General features: G+C 43.2%; 1 protein-coding gene across 4 annotated transcripts in view; it reads left to right on the top strand.

The window, feature by feature from the left end:
• The window catches only part of FAM234B (family with sequence similarity 234 member B), a 45,875-nt gene that overhangs the window by 19,436 nt on the left and 8,828 nt on the right, over positions 1-17,611 (top strand). For all 4 annotated transcript variants that reach the window (XM_073644195.1, XM_073644194.1, XM_073644196.1 and 1 more), the window contains 5 exons: positions 1,665-1,760; positions 2,815-2,997; positions 5,832-5,962; positions 10,532-10,679; positions 17,249-17,390. In XM_073644195.1, the coding sequence (XP_073500296.1) occupies positions 1,665-1,760; positions 2,815-2,997; positions 5,832-5,962; positions 10,532-10,679; positions 17,249-17,390 (700 nt within the window). The remainder of the gene's footprint in view (positions 1-1,664; positions 1,761-2,814; positions 2,998-5,831; positions 5,963-10,531; positions 10,680-17,248; positions 17,391-17,611) is intronic.

Here is a 17,611-nt window from a genome sequence, read left to right as displayed (position 1 = left end):
CTCCGGCTCTTCCAGCAAACACTGGAATGATCCGACAGGTCACAAACCGCTGGAGACCGACCAGAGCGGCACTGATAACAGAGGAAGACAGCAACTGCTGAGTATTCTACTACACTCAAGCAACAGAAATTAGTGATACCAGTCCGGTAGAGAAATAAAACAAAACGATGGAATGGTGCTTTAATCAAGAATTTTACCTCCAGATCTATGGGTGAAATTCTCAACCCCTATTGGCTGATATGTACTTGGTATATTGGAAAAGGAATTATTTGTATAATGACTCAAATTAGTTTACGATGTCTGTGGTGTGGTACGGCCAGTACATTGACGATAGTCTTTATTTGGGGTGGTCCTGTGGCGGTCATTCAAAATCTGATGGAAACTTTGAACAATAACCCTATGAACCTGTGGTTTACCATTCAGGATGATGATCAACAAATTGTATTTTTGGATCTATTTCTTATGGGTGATGCAACTATTGGAAAAGTGAAAACTAAAATGTTTTGGAAATGGACTGCGGGTAACACAACCCTGTTTGCCACGTCCCGTCATCCTGCCCATACTGTTACATCTGTATAGGATAAATGTGTTTCCAGTTAAGTCCTGTTCTTCAATGTTTTCTCTGATCCTTCTAATCCTGTTCCCACTTGGCTCTTACATATAGGCAGGTAGAAGTGCGGTCACAGACTATGCTTGTGTTGTCATTTGATAACTTTCTGTAACTTGTGAAGCCTGTTCTTTACTATGTGTCGTCTGCACTATTACTGGCGCATTAACAATCCGCAGATGTAGACATCTCCCTGGTGTAACTAGCGGTAATTCACATAACATCTCGGCGGTTCCGTCACACTTTTAAACTATATTCAAAAGGTTAAATGCTAACTCCTTGAAAGTACAAGGGATTGAAAATGTAACGCCTCCTCTACCGAGGGGTGGGAAGTGGGGGTCAACCATAAACTTCTGAATCGTAAGATGTTTTGCTTCTTTATTCTGGACACTCGTGTCCCAAAAGGGTCAGGATTTCATTCTCCATTATTAATACTAGCAAGTCTTTTTAAAAAAAAAAAAAAAAAAAAGTTTTCATGTTCATTCATGTGTTTTTCCAGTCTATACATATTATTATAATATACCCCTTATAGACCAAGCCAGAAAGGACCTTAAACACTGATCAATTTTTTCTCCCGCCTTTTCCTCTCTTCTTTTTCAGCAGGAGACGCTTCAGGTATAAGACGTTGTGTGCACATAGCCTTAGGGTTTAATGCGTTTTGAACTGACAGGTGCAGGAGGAGAATATTCTGTAGGATTTCCTATAGCTCCCAGTGCAGGCCGATGGGGGAAGCAGCGCTGACAGCTGAAGTGACCCCCTACCTTCCTGAAAAAGCAGAAAATGCAGCTTTGGCCCAGTTATTTTTACCTTGTCTCCACAGGTCTGGAATGATGGAGAACAGAGACAAGATGAGGATCTTTCCTTCTGGCGGCCAAAGCTGCAATTTCCGCTTTTTTATCCTGGGAGGTGACTTTAATTCTCCACAATAGTAATATATTAGAGTAATCGGCATAATCATAGAACCATTATATTGTCACAGATACATGTTAGGTCAATCTAAACATTTCACATTTTGTTTTCCTAGTCGTTGCTTATTATCTGCTGTTGTGTTTTCTAGAGTTTTCCTCACCTCTGGAGCTTTTTGATGTAAATCAGGACGGTGTCCCGGACATACTGCTGACATTCTTGTCTTCTAGGGTAAACGCATCACAGGGTAAGGTGATATCGGCCTTCACAACAATGAGTTTATTCCAACAAAATGACCCCTACTGTAAGGAAGAACCCATATTAGTATTATCCAACCAATATCCCTGTTTACCAAAAAATAGGTCATAAGGAGTTTGTATTTTCTCCCCATGTTTCCTTAAAGTTCTCCGATTTCCTCCCACACTCCAAAGACATACAGATAGGGAATTTATAGTGTGAGCTCCAATGGGGACAGTGCCCATAATGTCTGTGAAGCGCTGTGGGATCAATGGCGCTATATAAGTAAAATAAATAAATGTATGATTGCTGGTTCCAAGTAGTAGAAGCCCCAACAATCACAAAAATAGGGTCTCAAATCCTCTGTGTGAATGGAGCAGTAATATCCATGTGTGACCACCTGAGAGTGCAAGTTACACATGCGTCCATAGACCCATAGAGGTTAATAGAGCATGTGCACTACCACTCCATTCACACGGGGGACACTAGGTGCTCATTCTCGTCCCTCTCGCCAATCATACATTTATCACTTACCTTGTGAAGAGGTGAAAAATGCTGTTTATTGGATGTCCCCTTTAAATAAAATAAATGGCCGATTAGTGTAATACATGGTTGGGCCAAGCCTGCTATAATGGGGGTAAGTATTTATAGTGGCTGATAGGGTGAGGGATCCTGATTGACATGAATGTGCCCCAAATAGTTCATAGTAAAGAAGAAAAAATACAGCACTTACCAAACTGTTAAAAAGTATTCCTTTATTGAAAAACCGGGAAACGGCATTCAGACACTCTTCATCTGATCCCAGAAGAAGCATGTCTGAATGCGAAACAGTCGCTGCCTGGTTTTGATCTGTGGACTTTTGCTTACCTTATATTTAATTACTGAGCACCATTATCTCCTGAACCCTGGTTTTATGGGTTTCCCAGACACCTTAGTGAGCAGTGCCGAACTCTATTTTCTCCGTGTTGGACAATGCCCTAAGCAGGCATATTGGCACTGTTTTGTAGGTGAAACCACCACTATAAATGTATCTGAACGTCCTTCTTCTTCCATGTACCTTGCAGGTGTTGTGAAGCAGCGCCCCTTCCTCTCGGTTCACTCGGGTACTAGTGGGAGCATCCTGTGGAGAAGACACACTCAGGAGAATCTCCGTAGTATTCAGTGTGGGCAGCTGGTGGTAAAGCACAACGACACCTGTCTTCTAACTGGAACGTATAAGCTGCTGAGCCTGATCACTGCATCTACAGGTAATGTAGCTGAGGATTGCCATGTAAGTAGCAGAACGGAGTCTCGCAAGACTCCTGAATAATCTTTACTGACTCAAACTTAATAGAAATGAAAATATATTTCCACTGTCGTACCCCAGTTTTGACACTGAGCATTTCACAGCAGAAGTGGCCATGTAGCCTTGGCACTTCGCTCTAGCGATCAGTGGTGGTCACAGTAATTGGGCAGCCACTGACCCAGCATTAATGGCATATCCTATTCAGACAAATGTGAAGCATAAAAGAAAAAAGTGGAAAAGCCTCACCGTGTGATGAATAGCATGGTAGCTCCTTAATTCATTCACATGAATCCAAATCCATTGACCCTCGGCGGGTCACAGAGAAAAACAAACAAGAGGATCCATGCAGCGTAAATTTTATAAAAAGTTCTGATCTTTATTCTATCAAGTTAAAAAATGTGAGGACATCCAAACATTAATAAAACCGTGTCCATCTGAGGCGTTTCTGGCCAAAGCCCTTAGTCATAGAATCAAATTTTTTAATGTTTGGATGTCCTCACATTTTTTAACTTGATAGAATAAAGATCAGAACTTTTTCTAAGATGTAAAGCATAGCTTATTATTCTCATCCTATCCTTCATAATGAGCAGTAGGGAATACATTAACCCTCTTAGTGATATAGGTTTTTGGACAATTTGCACATGGTAAACAGGACACTATTCACACATATGATGTTATGTAAATGACACCCAGAACTCCTTGATGTGATTCTTGCTTGTAAGTGGAATTTTTGGTGAAAACTGGAGATATATTTTTGTCTGTGGCTGAAAATGACCTGAAGAAGAGTCTTAGAAACCAGAAATGAAGATCCTAGATATACAGAATATACACAAGACATTTAGAGGGACTCTGTCAGCAGGATTTTACACCATAAACTATTTATATGCACATGTAACTCTTTCAAAGATAAGTCCAGGAATACATTTACATGAATAGTCCATTGCTCCATTACTGAGAAATCAGCATTTGAATTGATATGTAAATGAGGCTGAAGATCTATCCTTATATCTGATGCTTCTGTCACTCCAGCTCTATTCCCTGCCCCACATCCTCCTGCAAAACTGACAGCCTCTATGCTATGTGACTTTGGACAAAGGAGCTGTCAGTCAAGTAGGAGGAGGTGGCACTGAGCTGGTGGGGGGATAGAGCTGGAGTGGCAGAGGCTTCACATCGACTATAGTCCTTCAGCCTCATTTGTATATCAATTCAAACGCTGATTTCTCAGTAATGGAGGAGCGGACTGGCCATGTAAGGTACAGCTCTCTCATAAAGAACACAGCAATGCTTGGCTAAGCGAGTGCTCCTGTGTTTGGGAGAGAGAGCTGTGGGGGAATCATCATTCAGCTGACAGCGATGTAAAGTATATCTAGGCTTTATTCTGATTCCTATATAAGCAAAGTGTGAAGATTCACCCAAGTAACCTTAGTGGATTAAATAGGGTGCGAGCCTTTTCAGGCTACACGGCGACATGTGTTCCGTGAAAGCAGTTGTCTGAAAAGTTGCAAGACCACAACGTCAGTGCGACTTCTCTGTGACTTGCTGTCACGCGACCATGTTAGAGCTGTAATTTTGCTGTAAAGAAAACAGCCAAGTCTTAGACAAGTAACAGGTCTATTGCTAGTGATTGTGTGTGACTTGTGACCAGCCACAGATAATCCAACTCATTTGGAAACATTTGCAACTCTGTGTTGCAGTCGCAGGAGGTGGCAATGCCAACACCATAAGAAATGAGTAGGTGTGATATCTCAATGTGACTTATGTCACTGTGTAGCCCCAGCCTTATTGTCCAGAGCTCTGATCCTCCTTATTCTTCTAGTGCCCACACTAGAGCAGTGTCTTTTCTTTAAAGAAGTTATCCACTACTTGGACAACTCCTTGTCATACCCCACGCTTGGCCCCGATAAAATAATAAAGCTTATGCTCCCCTCCAGTGCCAGTGCCGTTCTAGCAGTGTCGGCACTCATGGTCCCAGGACTCGCGACATGTGAGTCTGGTGCCCAGTCAGCCCTGGCGTCACTGTCTCCGCCTTCGAAATAATTGAACATGAAGAGGACGTCAGAGATCAGTTGTAGACCTGGTTCCTCTTCATGTTCAATTGGTATGAAGGCGGGGACCGTGATGCCAGGGCTCATTTGGCGCTGGGGTCACATGTCACAACAACAGCATGAGAGCCCTGGGACCGCGAATGCTGACACTGCTGGAATGGCGCCGGCACGGGAGGCGAGTATAAGCTTTTTAATTTTATTGGGGCCAAACATCTAGATCAAGAAGGGTTTTCCTAATAGTGGACAATCCCTTTAATTCAGCTAAATCAGATCTCACTAGATTAGATTTGCTGTGCAGTCGAGCTTAAAGCCTACAGTATATTTATCAATCTGTACAGGCTGAGATTTTGGTTCTCGGTGGAGACAGCTCTCATATGTTCAGTTTTGCGTTCCACCATCCAAAAGGGCCGTCCTGATGGGGTGTCTCTTGCTAGTTCTCCATTGTTGCTTGGCTGGTTTCGACATAAGGGAAGTGTAGATTTCTAATCTTAATCTGTTTTCCATTAGTCTGAACAGCAGCACAATTTTCTCACCCTGGTTTCTACTTTATAATGAGTACAGGGTGTCAGGGGCTAAGCGTCCTTTTATAGGGTCAGGGAGGTACTTAGTGTGTTATTAGCTTCATTAGTAATTCTGTCCAAACAATGGGATTTTGTCCCAATATAATAACAACATAATGAACACAGCACCCAGTCCAGCGAGGAGCCTTGTGCCCAGAAGTAATGCTTTCTGTTTTGTGCCTGTTCTCTAGGGGAGTCTTTATGGACCATGAGTTTTAACCATGTGTCAAGTGGAACCATAGCCGCCCCGGCAGTAATCCTGCCAGATCTAGACGACGACTTTATTAATGACTTGCTTGTTCTTACCATCGGAGAAAGTCAGGTGAGTGCAGAAACTAGTAGGGGATTTGGGGCTACCTCATTTCCAAAACTCTCAAGTGAATTTTTACATTTTGTCCAATTTCTTCTCAAAATGTAGTGGAGTCAAATCACATTGTCATTGTTTATTTTTTCCTTAGTATCCAATTAGTTGGGTAACGGCAGAAATCTGTAGAAGAGGTTGGGTGTCTGGGGTGTGCTGAGGTCTGTAGTTCCATCCACTCAGAGCTGAACCACACCATGTGCACACACCTTGGGCTTCTGATGATGGCAGCTTCACTACGTATTAAAGGGAATCTGTCACCAGTTTTTCGCTGCTTTATCTGAGAGCAGCATAATGTAGGGAAAAAAGACCCTGATTCCAGTGATGTCATTTACTTTACTGGATGCAGCAGTTGTGATATAATCAGTGTTTCCTCTGCTGTAGATGTAGCAGAGCTCAGAAAGCTAATCCCGCCCACACCCCTGATTAGAAGTTTTCTATATACATTGTACATTGACATTAAGCTGTTTGTCAGTGCTGGGGGCATGCTTGGACTAGGATGGACATGGAAGCTAGTCCAGCAGTGATAGTCTACTGCTGATAAAACACTGATTACCGTATATTCCGGCGTATAAGACGACTTTTGAAGACTGAAAAATCTTCTGTCTAGTCTGGGGTCGTCTTATACGCCGGTAATGTTTTTGAACTTTCAGAAATTGACATGCGGGGATACTCTGGGGGTGTTAATAAGCTGCCGTGGCCGTATCCCTGCCATGTGGGAGTTAATATAAGGTGGAGGGAGTTAAAATACGGCGGCGGTAGGTCCAGACAGTCAGCGCTTCTGTGCTGAAACTGACACATCGCTGCGCTGTGTCTTCTCAGGCCTGGGACACAGCGCAGCGTATTCCCAGCAGCGGAGACAGACAGAACCTAGCGAACTTTTCTGACACATCGCAGTGTCTTCCCAGCTCCGGACACAGCGCAGGGCTTCTGTGCCGACAGCTTTCACTTGTCACAGAAGCGCTGCGCTGTGTCCGGAGCTGGGAAGTTGGCATCGCTTCTGTGACAAGTAGTGTTGAGCATTCCGATACTGTAATATCGGGTATCGGCCGATATTCGCGGTATCGGAATTCCGTTACTTAATTCCGATACTTTTACAATATCGAATAGCGGAATCGGAAGTTCCCATAATGCCTGCGCTCTGCAGTGTCTCTGAAGGATGACAAGCTGGATGGCAGAGCTCAGCTGAGATCCAGCCTGTCATCAGAATGCCATCCCAGCGTGGGAGAATTCTCCTGATTGTTTAAAAGCCGGCGGGCGGTAAAAAGCCGCCGGCTTTTAAACAATCACACAGCCCCATACTGCTTCCCCGCAGCCTCCCACCCCGATCCTCCGCTCCCCTCGCCACCTCCCATCCCGATCGTAAGTTAGGACCGGGCAGGGAGTGCAGCACAAAGGAGCGGGGAGCGAAGGACCCGGGCGGGGAAGCCGGCAGTGAAAAGACTTCACCGCCGGCTTTCCCATTCTGTGCTGCGCTTTCCCGCCGGTTATTTCAAATGAACAGCTGAGGTATCAGGTGATGCCGATCAGCTGTTCATTTGAAGTCGCCGCGGTGCCCTCAGAGGGTTCATGTGAGTTCATGCTTGACTGCATTGCATGAACTCACATGAACTTTCCCACGGTCTCACAGGTCAGCCTCACCTCCCAGACCCGTCATGATTGGTGTGTGCGGGTGTCTGTGCGTGTGTCTGCGAGTGTGTGTGGGGTGTCTGTGCGATGTCTGCGGGTGTGTGCGGTGTCTGTGAGATGTCTGCGAGTGTGCGCGGTGTCTGTGCGATGTGTCTGTGCGATGTCTGCCAGTGTGTGCGGGTGTGCGCGGTGTCTGTGCGATGTCTGGGGGTGTGTGCGGTGTCTGTGCGATGTGTGCGGTGTCTGTGCGATGTCTGCGGGTGTGCGCGGTGTCTGTGCGATGTGTGCGGGTGTGTGCGTGCAGGCAGACATAGGCCGATGTGACACTACTACTCCCATCGGCCTATGTCTGTCCCCCGTCCACTCGTGCCAGCAGGATCAGCTCGATGGGAGCAGTAGTTCCCATCAGCCTGATCCTGCTATATAAATTGCCCTACTGTGTCCCCAATAAATGTTAAATACATGTCATTGGTGGCCAGTGGTTACCTACAATAAATTAGTTCATACATTACCTGTCCCCGCCGATCGCCACCTAAAATAAAGTAAAAAATAAAAAACTACACCTATATTCACCTAGACACCTAATTCACCGAAGCCATCGATCTCCTGTAATAAAATATAAAATAATAAACCACAACCTTATCCTTACCCCTCCGTAGTAGTCCACGAGTGTCCCACGAAGATCTCCAGTTCAGAGCAGCCACATAGAATGTGACCGCTCTGAACCGCTGCCGCCGCTAGAATGACGGGGCCGTAAAGCAGCCCCGTCATTGCATAAGCGGGTTCGCCGGAGTTCAGGCAGCGCTGCTCCGGTTAGCTGCTTTACGGCCCTGCTGTATCGTGAGAAATTCCCACGGTACAGCAGTGCCGTAAAGGAGGTCTCCGGAGCTGCGCTGCCTGAATGCACTCCGGTGACCTCAGTCAGGGCTCACGCTGCCGGGAGCAGACGTGTTCCCGGCAGCGTGAGCATACAGCAGCCATGCACAGCTGTCACCATCTCCAGATGTGACAGCTGTGCATGGGAGATCAGCGCAGGAACGTGGACAGGTAACTATTTTTTTTTTAGTAAACTAAGAATTAAATAAAATGGTGTGGTTTATTTCAAATAAATTATTTTTTTCTGGGTGTAGTGTGTGTTTTTTCTTTTTAACACTTTGTAGGTTAGTAATGGGGGTGTCTTATAGACGCCCATCATTACTAACCTGGGCTTCATGGCAGCTGGCGCTGACATGAACCCCAACCCTATTACCCCCTGCCACCGCACCAGGGCAGTGGGAAGAGCGAGGCTAAGTGCCAGAATTGGCGCATCCTATGGATGCTCCATTTCTGGGGCGGCTGACGGCTGGTGTTTCTAGCCTGGGAGGGGGCCAATATTCATGGCACCCTTCCTGGGCTATTAATATCAGCCCCCAGCTGTCTGCCTAGCCTTTGCTAGCTATTAAAATAGGGGGCGCCCCACGTCATTTTTTTGGGGGGTCCCCCATTTTAATAGCTAGTAAAGGCTAGGTATTCAGCTGGGGGCTGATATTAGTAGTCTGGGAAGCTCCGTGGGTATTACCCCCTTCCCAGGCTTCAAACATCTTCCCCAGCCGTCTGCTTAACCTCCGCTAGAGCCTAAAATTAAGGGGAACCCCACGCCAATTTTTTTTTAAATAAATCCTTTATTTTAACACTAAATGACAAGTACAGTAATCAACACTGTCACTGTACTTCATATATATGTGACTGACATGTTTCTATCTATCTAATCTATGTATGATTCTCTATTCCTTCTATTCTAAATTGTCGGGTACAGATGCTGAATTGCCGGCCGGCTTTTTTAAAGAGACGGTGCACGAAAACACTATTATATTTTTTAATAAATCCTTTACACTAAATGACAAGTACAGTAAGCAACACTGTCACTGTACTTCATGTATATGTGACTGACATGTTTCTATCTATCTAATCTATGTGTGAAGCTCTATTCTTTCTGTTGTAAATTGTCGGGTACCGGTGTATGCCGCTGATGAAAATGGATGATAGTAATGTTGTTGTTGTATGCCTTATGTTTATGAGTGACAGTTTTCCTACTATATACCTGCATGTCATAAGAATTTAAATTAAAAAAGGACCGTGTTAAATTCAAATCTGTTTTTTTTTAATTTTTACCGGTGTTTGGTATGCGTTGGAAAAGGGGTAGTCTTATACGGTGAATATATCCTAAACTCTATATTTTAACAGGAAAGTAGGGGGGTCGTCTTATACACCAGGTCATCTTATACGCCGGAATATACGGTATATTAAAACTTCAGCACACAGCCTAGTAAGTGACATATCCCTGGAATCTGTATCTCAGCCCCTACGTCATGCTGCCTTCAGTTTACATAGCGCAAACCTGCTGACAGATTCCCTTAAAACTCTCATACACATTGGAAAAAAGTTAACTTCTGTGGGTGGGACTGGCTGCCAGTCTGATGTGTATGGGGGGCTCCCAACTCTCCATTTACAGAGTATGTCAGTGGAGGGAAGAATCCGTCTTCTGATTCTCTGGAGGAGTCTGGCAGCACCTTACTCTACTCCCCCCATAGAGAACACATGAACTCTCAGCTGAGCCCAACGTCCATATGTATGGTGGAGATGGGAGACATAACTGTTGGCTGATAAAGCGTTCATGCAAAAGTTATCTAAGGTATATGGTCGCCTTTAGGATCTATTCACATGTCAGTGCTTGATCACATGTTTGTAAAAATGCACTGAAAAAGTGTTGCATTGCTGCAATATGTGAATACAGCCTAAGCTTCGGTCCCATCTATAGCCGCTCTCATCACATCTGTAGGCTTGTGGATTGCAGAACTAAATTGCCTGAAGACGTATGATATAAGTAAGACCATGTCTAACATGACTTCATTTCCTCTGCAGCCAGATCTTGGATTTCTCTTGATCTCGGGTCGTACTGGGAATCCACTGGGTGCCATTGTAAGGTACAGCATCATGGGAGAAGGAAAACTTTTAGGACCTCAGGCGTACTACACAAGCCAGGGGGCCATTTATATTCTTTTTGGCTTTGGTAAGGGTCATCATTATGTTATGTGAATAAGCTCATATGTGATAATTCCAAGTTTTTGTCATTTAAAGATGAAGCTGGGCTGAATGTTAGTTTAGTAGAGATTAAATCTGACCCATGATGAAGCGGTATTTTATAGCTGTGCATGTCCTAGGACTGCGTAGTCAGATGATACTAAAAGTAACTAATAGATTACACTGCCAAAACTAAAGAGCTACACACGTGGTCAAAATTGTTGGTACCCCTCGTTTAATGAAAGAAAAACCCACGATGGTCACAGAAATAACTTGAATCTGACAAAAGTAATAATGAATTAAAAATCTATGAAAATGAACAAATGAAAGTCAGACATTGCTTTTCAACCGTGCTTCCACAGAATTAAAAAAAAAAAATTAAACTCATGAAATAGGCCTGGACAGAAATGATGGTACCCCTGAAAATTATGTGACAAAAAGGACAGTGGGCCTGTATATAGGGCTACAGATACTCACTGCGCTGTTTGGTGACATGGTGTGTACCACACTCAACATGAACTAAAGGAAGCAAAGGAAAGAGTTGTCTCAGGAGATTAGAAAGAAAATTATAGACAAGCATGGTTATAAGACCATCTCCAAGCAGCTTGATGTTCCTTTGACTACAGGTGCACATATTATTCAGAAATTTAAGATCCATGGGACTGTAGCCAACCTCCCTCGACGTGGCCGCAGGAGGAAAATTGATGACAAATCAGAGACGGATAATACGAATGGTAACAAAAGTGCCCAGGGTAACTTCTAAAGAGATTAAAGGTGACCTTCAAGCTCAAGGAACATCAGTGTCAGATCGCACCATCCATCGTTGTTTGATCCAAAGTGGACTTCATGGGAGACAACCAAGTAGAACACCATTGTTGAAAAAAAAATCATAAAAAAGCCAGACTGGAATTTGCCAAACTACATGTTGACAAGCCACAAAGCTTCTGGGAGAATATCCTATGGACAGATGAGACAAAAATGGAAGTTTTTGGCAAGGCACATCAGCTCTATGTTCACAGACGGAAAAATGAAGCATATCAAGAAAAGAACACTGTCCCTACTGTGAAACATGGTGGAGGCTCTGTTATGTTCTGGGGCTGCTTTGCTGCATCTGGCACAGGGTGTCTTGAATTTGTGCAGGGTACAATGAAATCTCAAGGCTATCAAGGGATTCTAGAGAGAAATGTGCTGCCCAGTGTCAGAAAGCTTGGTCTCAGTCGCAGGTCATGTGTCTTGCAACAGGAAAATGAACCAAAACACACAGCTAAAAACTCCCAAGAATGGCTAAAAGGAAAACATTGGACTATTCTGAAGTGGCCTTCTATGAGCTCTGACCTAAATTCTATTGAGCATCTTTGGAAAGAGCTAAAACATGCCGTCTGGAAAAGGCAACCTCCAAACACGAGACAACTGGAGCAGTTTACTCATGAGGAGTGGGCCAAAATACCTGTCGAGAGGTGCAGAAGTCTCATTGACAGTTACAGGAATCGTTTGATTGCAGTGATTGCCTCAAAAGGTTGTTCAACAAAATATTAAGTTAAGAAGAGTACCATCATTTCTGTCCAGGCCTATTTCATGAGTTTAATTTTTTTCAAATTTCTGTGGAAGCAGGGTTGAAAAGCAATGTCTGACTTTCATTTGTTCATTTTCAAAGATTTTTAATTTATTATTACTTTTGTCAGATTCAAGTTATTTCTGTGACCATTGTGGGATTTTCTTTCATTAAATGAGGGGTACCAACAATTTTGACCACATGTGTAGAAACAATCTCTGGAATCTCCAGGTACATCATGATAATAATCTAAAACATAGCCTTTAATACATAATCTTAAAAAAAAAAAAAAAATATATATATATATATATATATATATATATATATATATATATATATATATATATATATATATATATATATATATATATATTGCATAGTAGAATAGATAAATAGACATTTAACCTCCCACAGCTCCACATAACATCTTGAGATTGTGACTTGAAGAGAACCAGGGCTGGTCTTTCCCTATCGATCACTCCATCTCATGGGTGTAATGCAGAAAGTGTACGCTAAATTCTCAAAGAAATGGCCCACGATCCCAAATTAACTGAAGACGTTAACAAATCATCAAGAAACACAGCAATTCCAGAATATTGATCCATTGGCACCAACAATTACTTACACACAACAATGAATTGTTCAGATTCACAGATCGTTCAATATTCCACATAATTACGAAAAATCATATTCAGGTGTCAGACAAAAAACACTATGAAAATCAGGGATGCCAACGCGTTTCCTATTTTCAATTAAAAAAGGTTGATCCGGGAATCCTTAAAATAGGTAAAGAGAATATGACAGCTGGTTTTTGCTATGTAATCTGAGAGCAGCATATTTATAGGGACAGAGACCCTGATTCCAGGGATGTGTCACTTACTGGGCTGTGTGTTGCTGCTTATATAAAATCAGTGTTTTATCAGCAGAGGTTATCACTACAGACTAGCTTCCTCATGCCTCCTAGTCCAATCACACTCCCACTACTTATTAGCAGCTCTCTGTCACATTGCTTGAATCAGGGTCTCTCCTCCTACATCATGCTGCTTTCAGATTACATAGGAAAATAAATGAAAAAAATGAACTGGAGTATACTTTGATATGCATGCAAAATAGGAGCACATTCACACTGGCCATTAAACCCAAGACAGAAACAAAATGAACATATATCCTGCTGTAAGTAAATAAGTAAAAGCAATAGTGCATACAAATAACATTGGGTACTTAGTAAACACCAGCGTCAAGGTGTACCCAAATTTGGGGTGTTCCTAACCTCATACATAGGAAACAACCTGGTGACAGATTCCCTTTAATGGTATAATGCATATAGTCTGCTAGATGATAATAGTAATTGTGGAGTAATAGCAATAATATGACTTACAGTCTGGGAGTGTTGGACAGTGCAATGGGCATTTTGCATTCTACCTCATTTAAAAAAAATTGCATTAAGATTAATATATATATATATGTTTTTGTATATACAGTACAGACCAAAAGTTTGGACACACATTCTCATTTAAAGATTTTTCTGTATTTTCTTGAGTATGAAAATTGTACATTCACACTGAAGGCATCAAAACTATGAATTAACACATGTGGAATTATATACTTAACAAAAAAGTGTGAAACAACTGAAAATATGTCTTATATTCTAGGTTCTTCAAAGTAGCCACCTTTTGCTTTGATGACTGCTTTGCACACTCTTGGCATTCTCTTGATGAGCTTCAAGAGGTAGTCACCGGAAATGGTCTTCCAACAATCTTGACGAAGTTCCCAGAGATGCTTAGCACTTGTTGGCCCTTTTGCCTTCACTCTGCGGTCCAGCTCACCCCAAACCATCTCGATTGGGTTCAGGTCTGGTGACTGTGGAGGCCAGGTCATCTGGCGTAGCACCCCATCACTCTCCTTCTTGGTCAAATAGCCCTTACACAGCCTGGAGGTGTGTTTGGGGTCATTGTCCTGTTGAAAAATAAATAATGGTCCAACTAAACGCAAACCGGATGGAATAGCATGCCGCTGCAAGATGCTGTGGTAGCCATGCTGGTTCAGTATGCCTTCAATTTTGAATAAATCCCCAACAGTGTCACCAGCAAAGCACCCCCACAGCATCACACCTCCTCCTCCATGCTTCACGGTGGGAACCAGGCATGTAGAGTCCATCTGTTCACCTTTTCTGCGTCGCACAAAGACACGGTGGTTGGAACCAAAGATCTCAAATTTGGACTCATCAGACCAAAGCACAGATTTCCACTGGTCTAATGTCCATTCCTTGTGTTCTTTAGCCCAAACAAGTCTCTTCTGCTTGTTGCCTGTCCTTAGCAGTGGTTTCCTAGCAGCTATTTTACCATGAAGGCCTGCTGCACAAAGTCTCCTCTTAACAGTTGTTGAAGAGATGTGTCTGCTGCTAGAACTCTGTGTGGCATTGACCTGGTCTCTAATCTGAGCTGCTGTTAACCTGCGATTTCTGAGGCTGGTGACTCGGATAAACTTATCCTCAGAAGCAGAGGTGACTCTTGGTCTTCCTTTCCTGGGGCGGTCCTCATGTGAGCCAGTTTCTTTGTAGCGCTTGATGGTTTTTGCAACTGCACTTGGGGACACTTTCAAAGTTTTCCCAATTTTTCGGACTGACTGACCTTCATTTCTTAAAGTAATGATGGCCACTCATTTTTCTTTACTTAGCTGCTTTTTTCTTGCCATAATACAAATTCTAACAGTCTATTCAGTAGGACTATCAGCTGTGTATCCACCAGACTTTTGCACAACACAACTGATGGTCCCAACCCCATTTATAAGGCAAGAAATCCCACTTATTAAACCTGACAGGGCACACCTGTGAAGTGAAAACCATTTCCGGTGGCTACCTCTTGAAACTCATCAAGAGAATGGCAAGAGTGTGCAAAGCAGTCATCAAAGCAAAAGGTGGCTACTTTGAAAAACCTAGAATATAAGACATATTTTCAGTTGTTTCACACTTTTTTGTTAAGTGTATAATTCCACATGTGATAGTTCATAGTTTTGATGCCTTCAGTGTGAATGTACAATTTTCATAGTCAAGAAAATACAGAAAAATCTTTAAATGAGAAGGTGTGTCCAAACTTTTGGTCTGTACTATATATATATAATCTATATCTAATATAAGACGCACCCCCCACTTTCCTCCAAAATTATGGAGGAAAAAAGTGCGTCTTATAGTCCAAAAAATACGGTATATACACTGCTCAAAAAAATAAAGGGAACACTCAAATAACACATCCTACGTATATCTGAATGAATGAAATCTTCTCATTGAATACTTTGTTCTGTACAAAGTTGAATGTGCTGACAACAAAATCACACAAAAATCATCAATGGAAATCAAATTTATTAACCAATGGAGGCCTGAATTTGGAGTCACCGCCAAAATTAAAGTGGAAAAACACACTACAGGCTGATCCAACTTTGATGTAATGTCCTTAAAACAAGTCAAAATGAGGCTCAGTATTGTGTGTGGCCTCCACGTGCCTGTATGACCTCCCTACAACGCCTGGGCATGCTCCTGATGAGGTTGCGGATGGTCTCCTGTGGGATCTCCTCCCAGACCTGGGCTAAAGCATCCGCCAACTCCTGGACAGTCTGTGGTGCAACGTGACATTGGTGGATGGAGCGAGACATGATGTCCCAGATGTGCTCAATCGGATTCAGGTCTGGGGAACGGGCGGGCCAGTCCATAGCTTCAATGCCTTCATCTTGCAGGAACTGCTGACACACTCCAGCCACATGAGGTCTGGCATTGCCGGCATTAGGAGGAACCCAGGGCCAACCGCACCAGCATATGGTCTCACAAGGGGTCTGAGGATCTCATCTCGGTACCTAATGGCAATTAGGCTACCTCTGGCGAGCACATGGAGGGCTGTGCGGCCCTCCAAAGAAATGCCACCCCACACCATTACTGACCCACTGCCAAACCGGTCATGCTGAAGGATGTTACAGGCAGCAGATCGCTCTCCATGGAGTCTCCAGACTCTGTCACGTCTGTCACATGTGCTCAGTGTGAACCTGCTTACATCTGTGAAGAGCACAGGGCACCAGTGGCAACTTTGTCAATCCTGGTGTTCTGTGGCAAATGCCAAGCTTCCTGCACGGTGTTGGGCTGTGAGCACAACCCCCATCTGTGGACGTCGGGCCCTCATACCACCCTCATAGAGTCGGTTTCTAACCGTTTGTGCAGACATATGCACATTTGTGGCCTGCTGGAGGTCATTTTGCAGGGCTCTGACAGTGCTCCTCCTGTTCCTCCTTGCACAAAGCCAGAGGTAGCGGTCCTGCTGCTGGGTTGTTGCCCTCCTACGGCCCCCTCCACCTCTCCTGGTGTACTGACCTGTCTCCTGGTAGCGCCTCCAGTCTCTGGACACTACGCTGACAGACACAGCAAACCTTCTTGCCACAGCTCGCATTGATGTGCCATCCTGGATGAGCGGCACTACCTGAGAAACTTCTGTGGGTTGTAGAGTCCGTCTCATGCTACCACGAGTGTGAAAGCACAACCAACATTCAAAAGTGACCAAAACATCAGCCAGAAAGCATTGGTACTGAGATGTGGTCTGTGGTCACCGCCTGCAGAACCACTCCTTTATTGAGTGTGTCTTGATAATTGCCAATAATTTCCATCTATTGTCTATTCCATTTGCACAACAGCATGTGAAATTGATTGTCAATCAGTGTTGCTTCCTAAGTGGATAGTTTGATTTCACAGACGTTTGATTTACTTGGAGTTATATTCTGTTGTTTAAGTGTTCCCTTATTTTTTTGAGCAGTGTATATTTTTTAAGATTACTGTTTGTATTAAAGACTGCGTTTTAGATTGTCATATACCTGTAAATTCCAGAGATTGTTCCTATTAGCTGTTTTGTATAATTTGTACCCTGATTATTATTAGGGTTTCCACACCCGTTATTTGTGTGACCTTAAGATATATTAAATGACACAACTATATTCATTATGTCATTAATAACATTTGATTTTCCTATTAGGAAACATCCAGGCGTTTGCATTAAGGGATATATATGCACAGGCCAAAATTGGGGGTAATTTCCCAAGTCCCCTTCAGAGGATCGATCCAGAATGGGAAAAGAAAAGATCAGTCAATCATTCTAAACTCATCAATGTGTACAGGTATCTACCTAAATAGTGTAATATTCACATTTGCTCCATTCCATCACATAAGGTACAGTGGCTTGCAAAAGTATTCACAACCCCCCCCTTGGCTTTTTACCTATTTTGTTACATTACAACCTGTGTTTTAAATATTTTTGTAATCCAATTTGTGTGTGATGCATCAGAACTAAATAGTCTAAGTTGCTGAAGTGAAGTGAGAAAAATATAGTTATAAGTTA

This window comes from Phyllobates terribilis, unplaced genomic scaffold (assembly GCF_046119375.1).
Source record: "Phyllobates terribilis strain yellow unplaced genomic scaffold, ASM4611937v1 Scaffold_8__6_contigs__length_399053987, whole genome shotgun sequence".
Taxonomy (NCBI): Eukaryota; Metazoa; Chordata; class Amphibia; order Anura; family Dendrobatidae; genus Phyllobates; species Phyllobates terribilis.
This window is presented reverse-complemented; position numbering and strand designations above follow the sequence as displayed.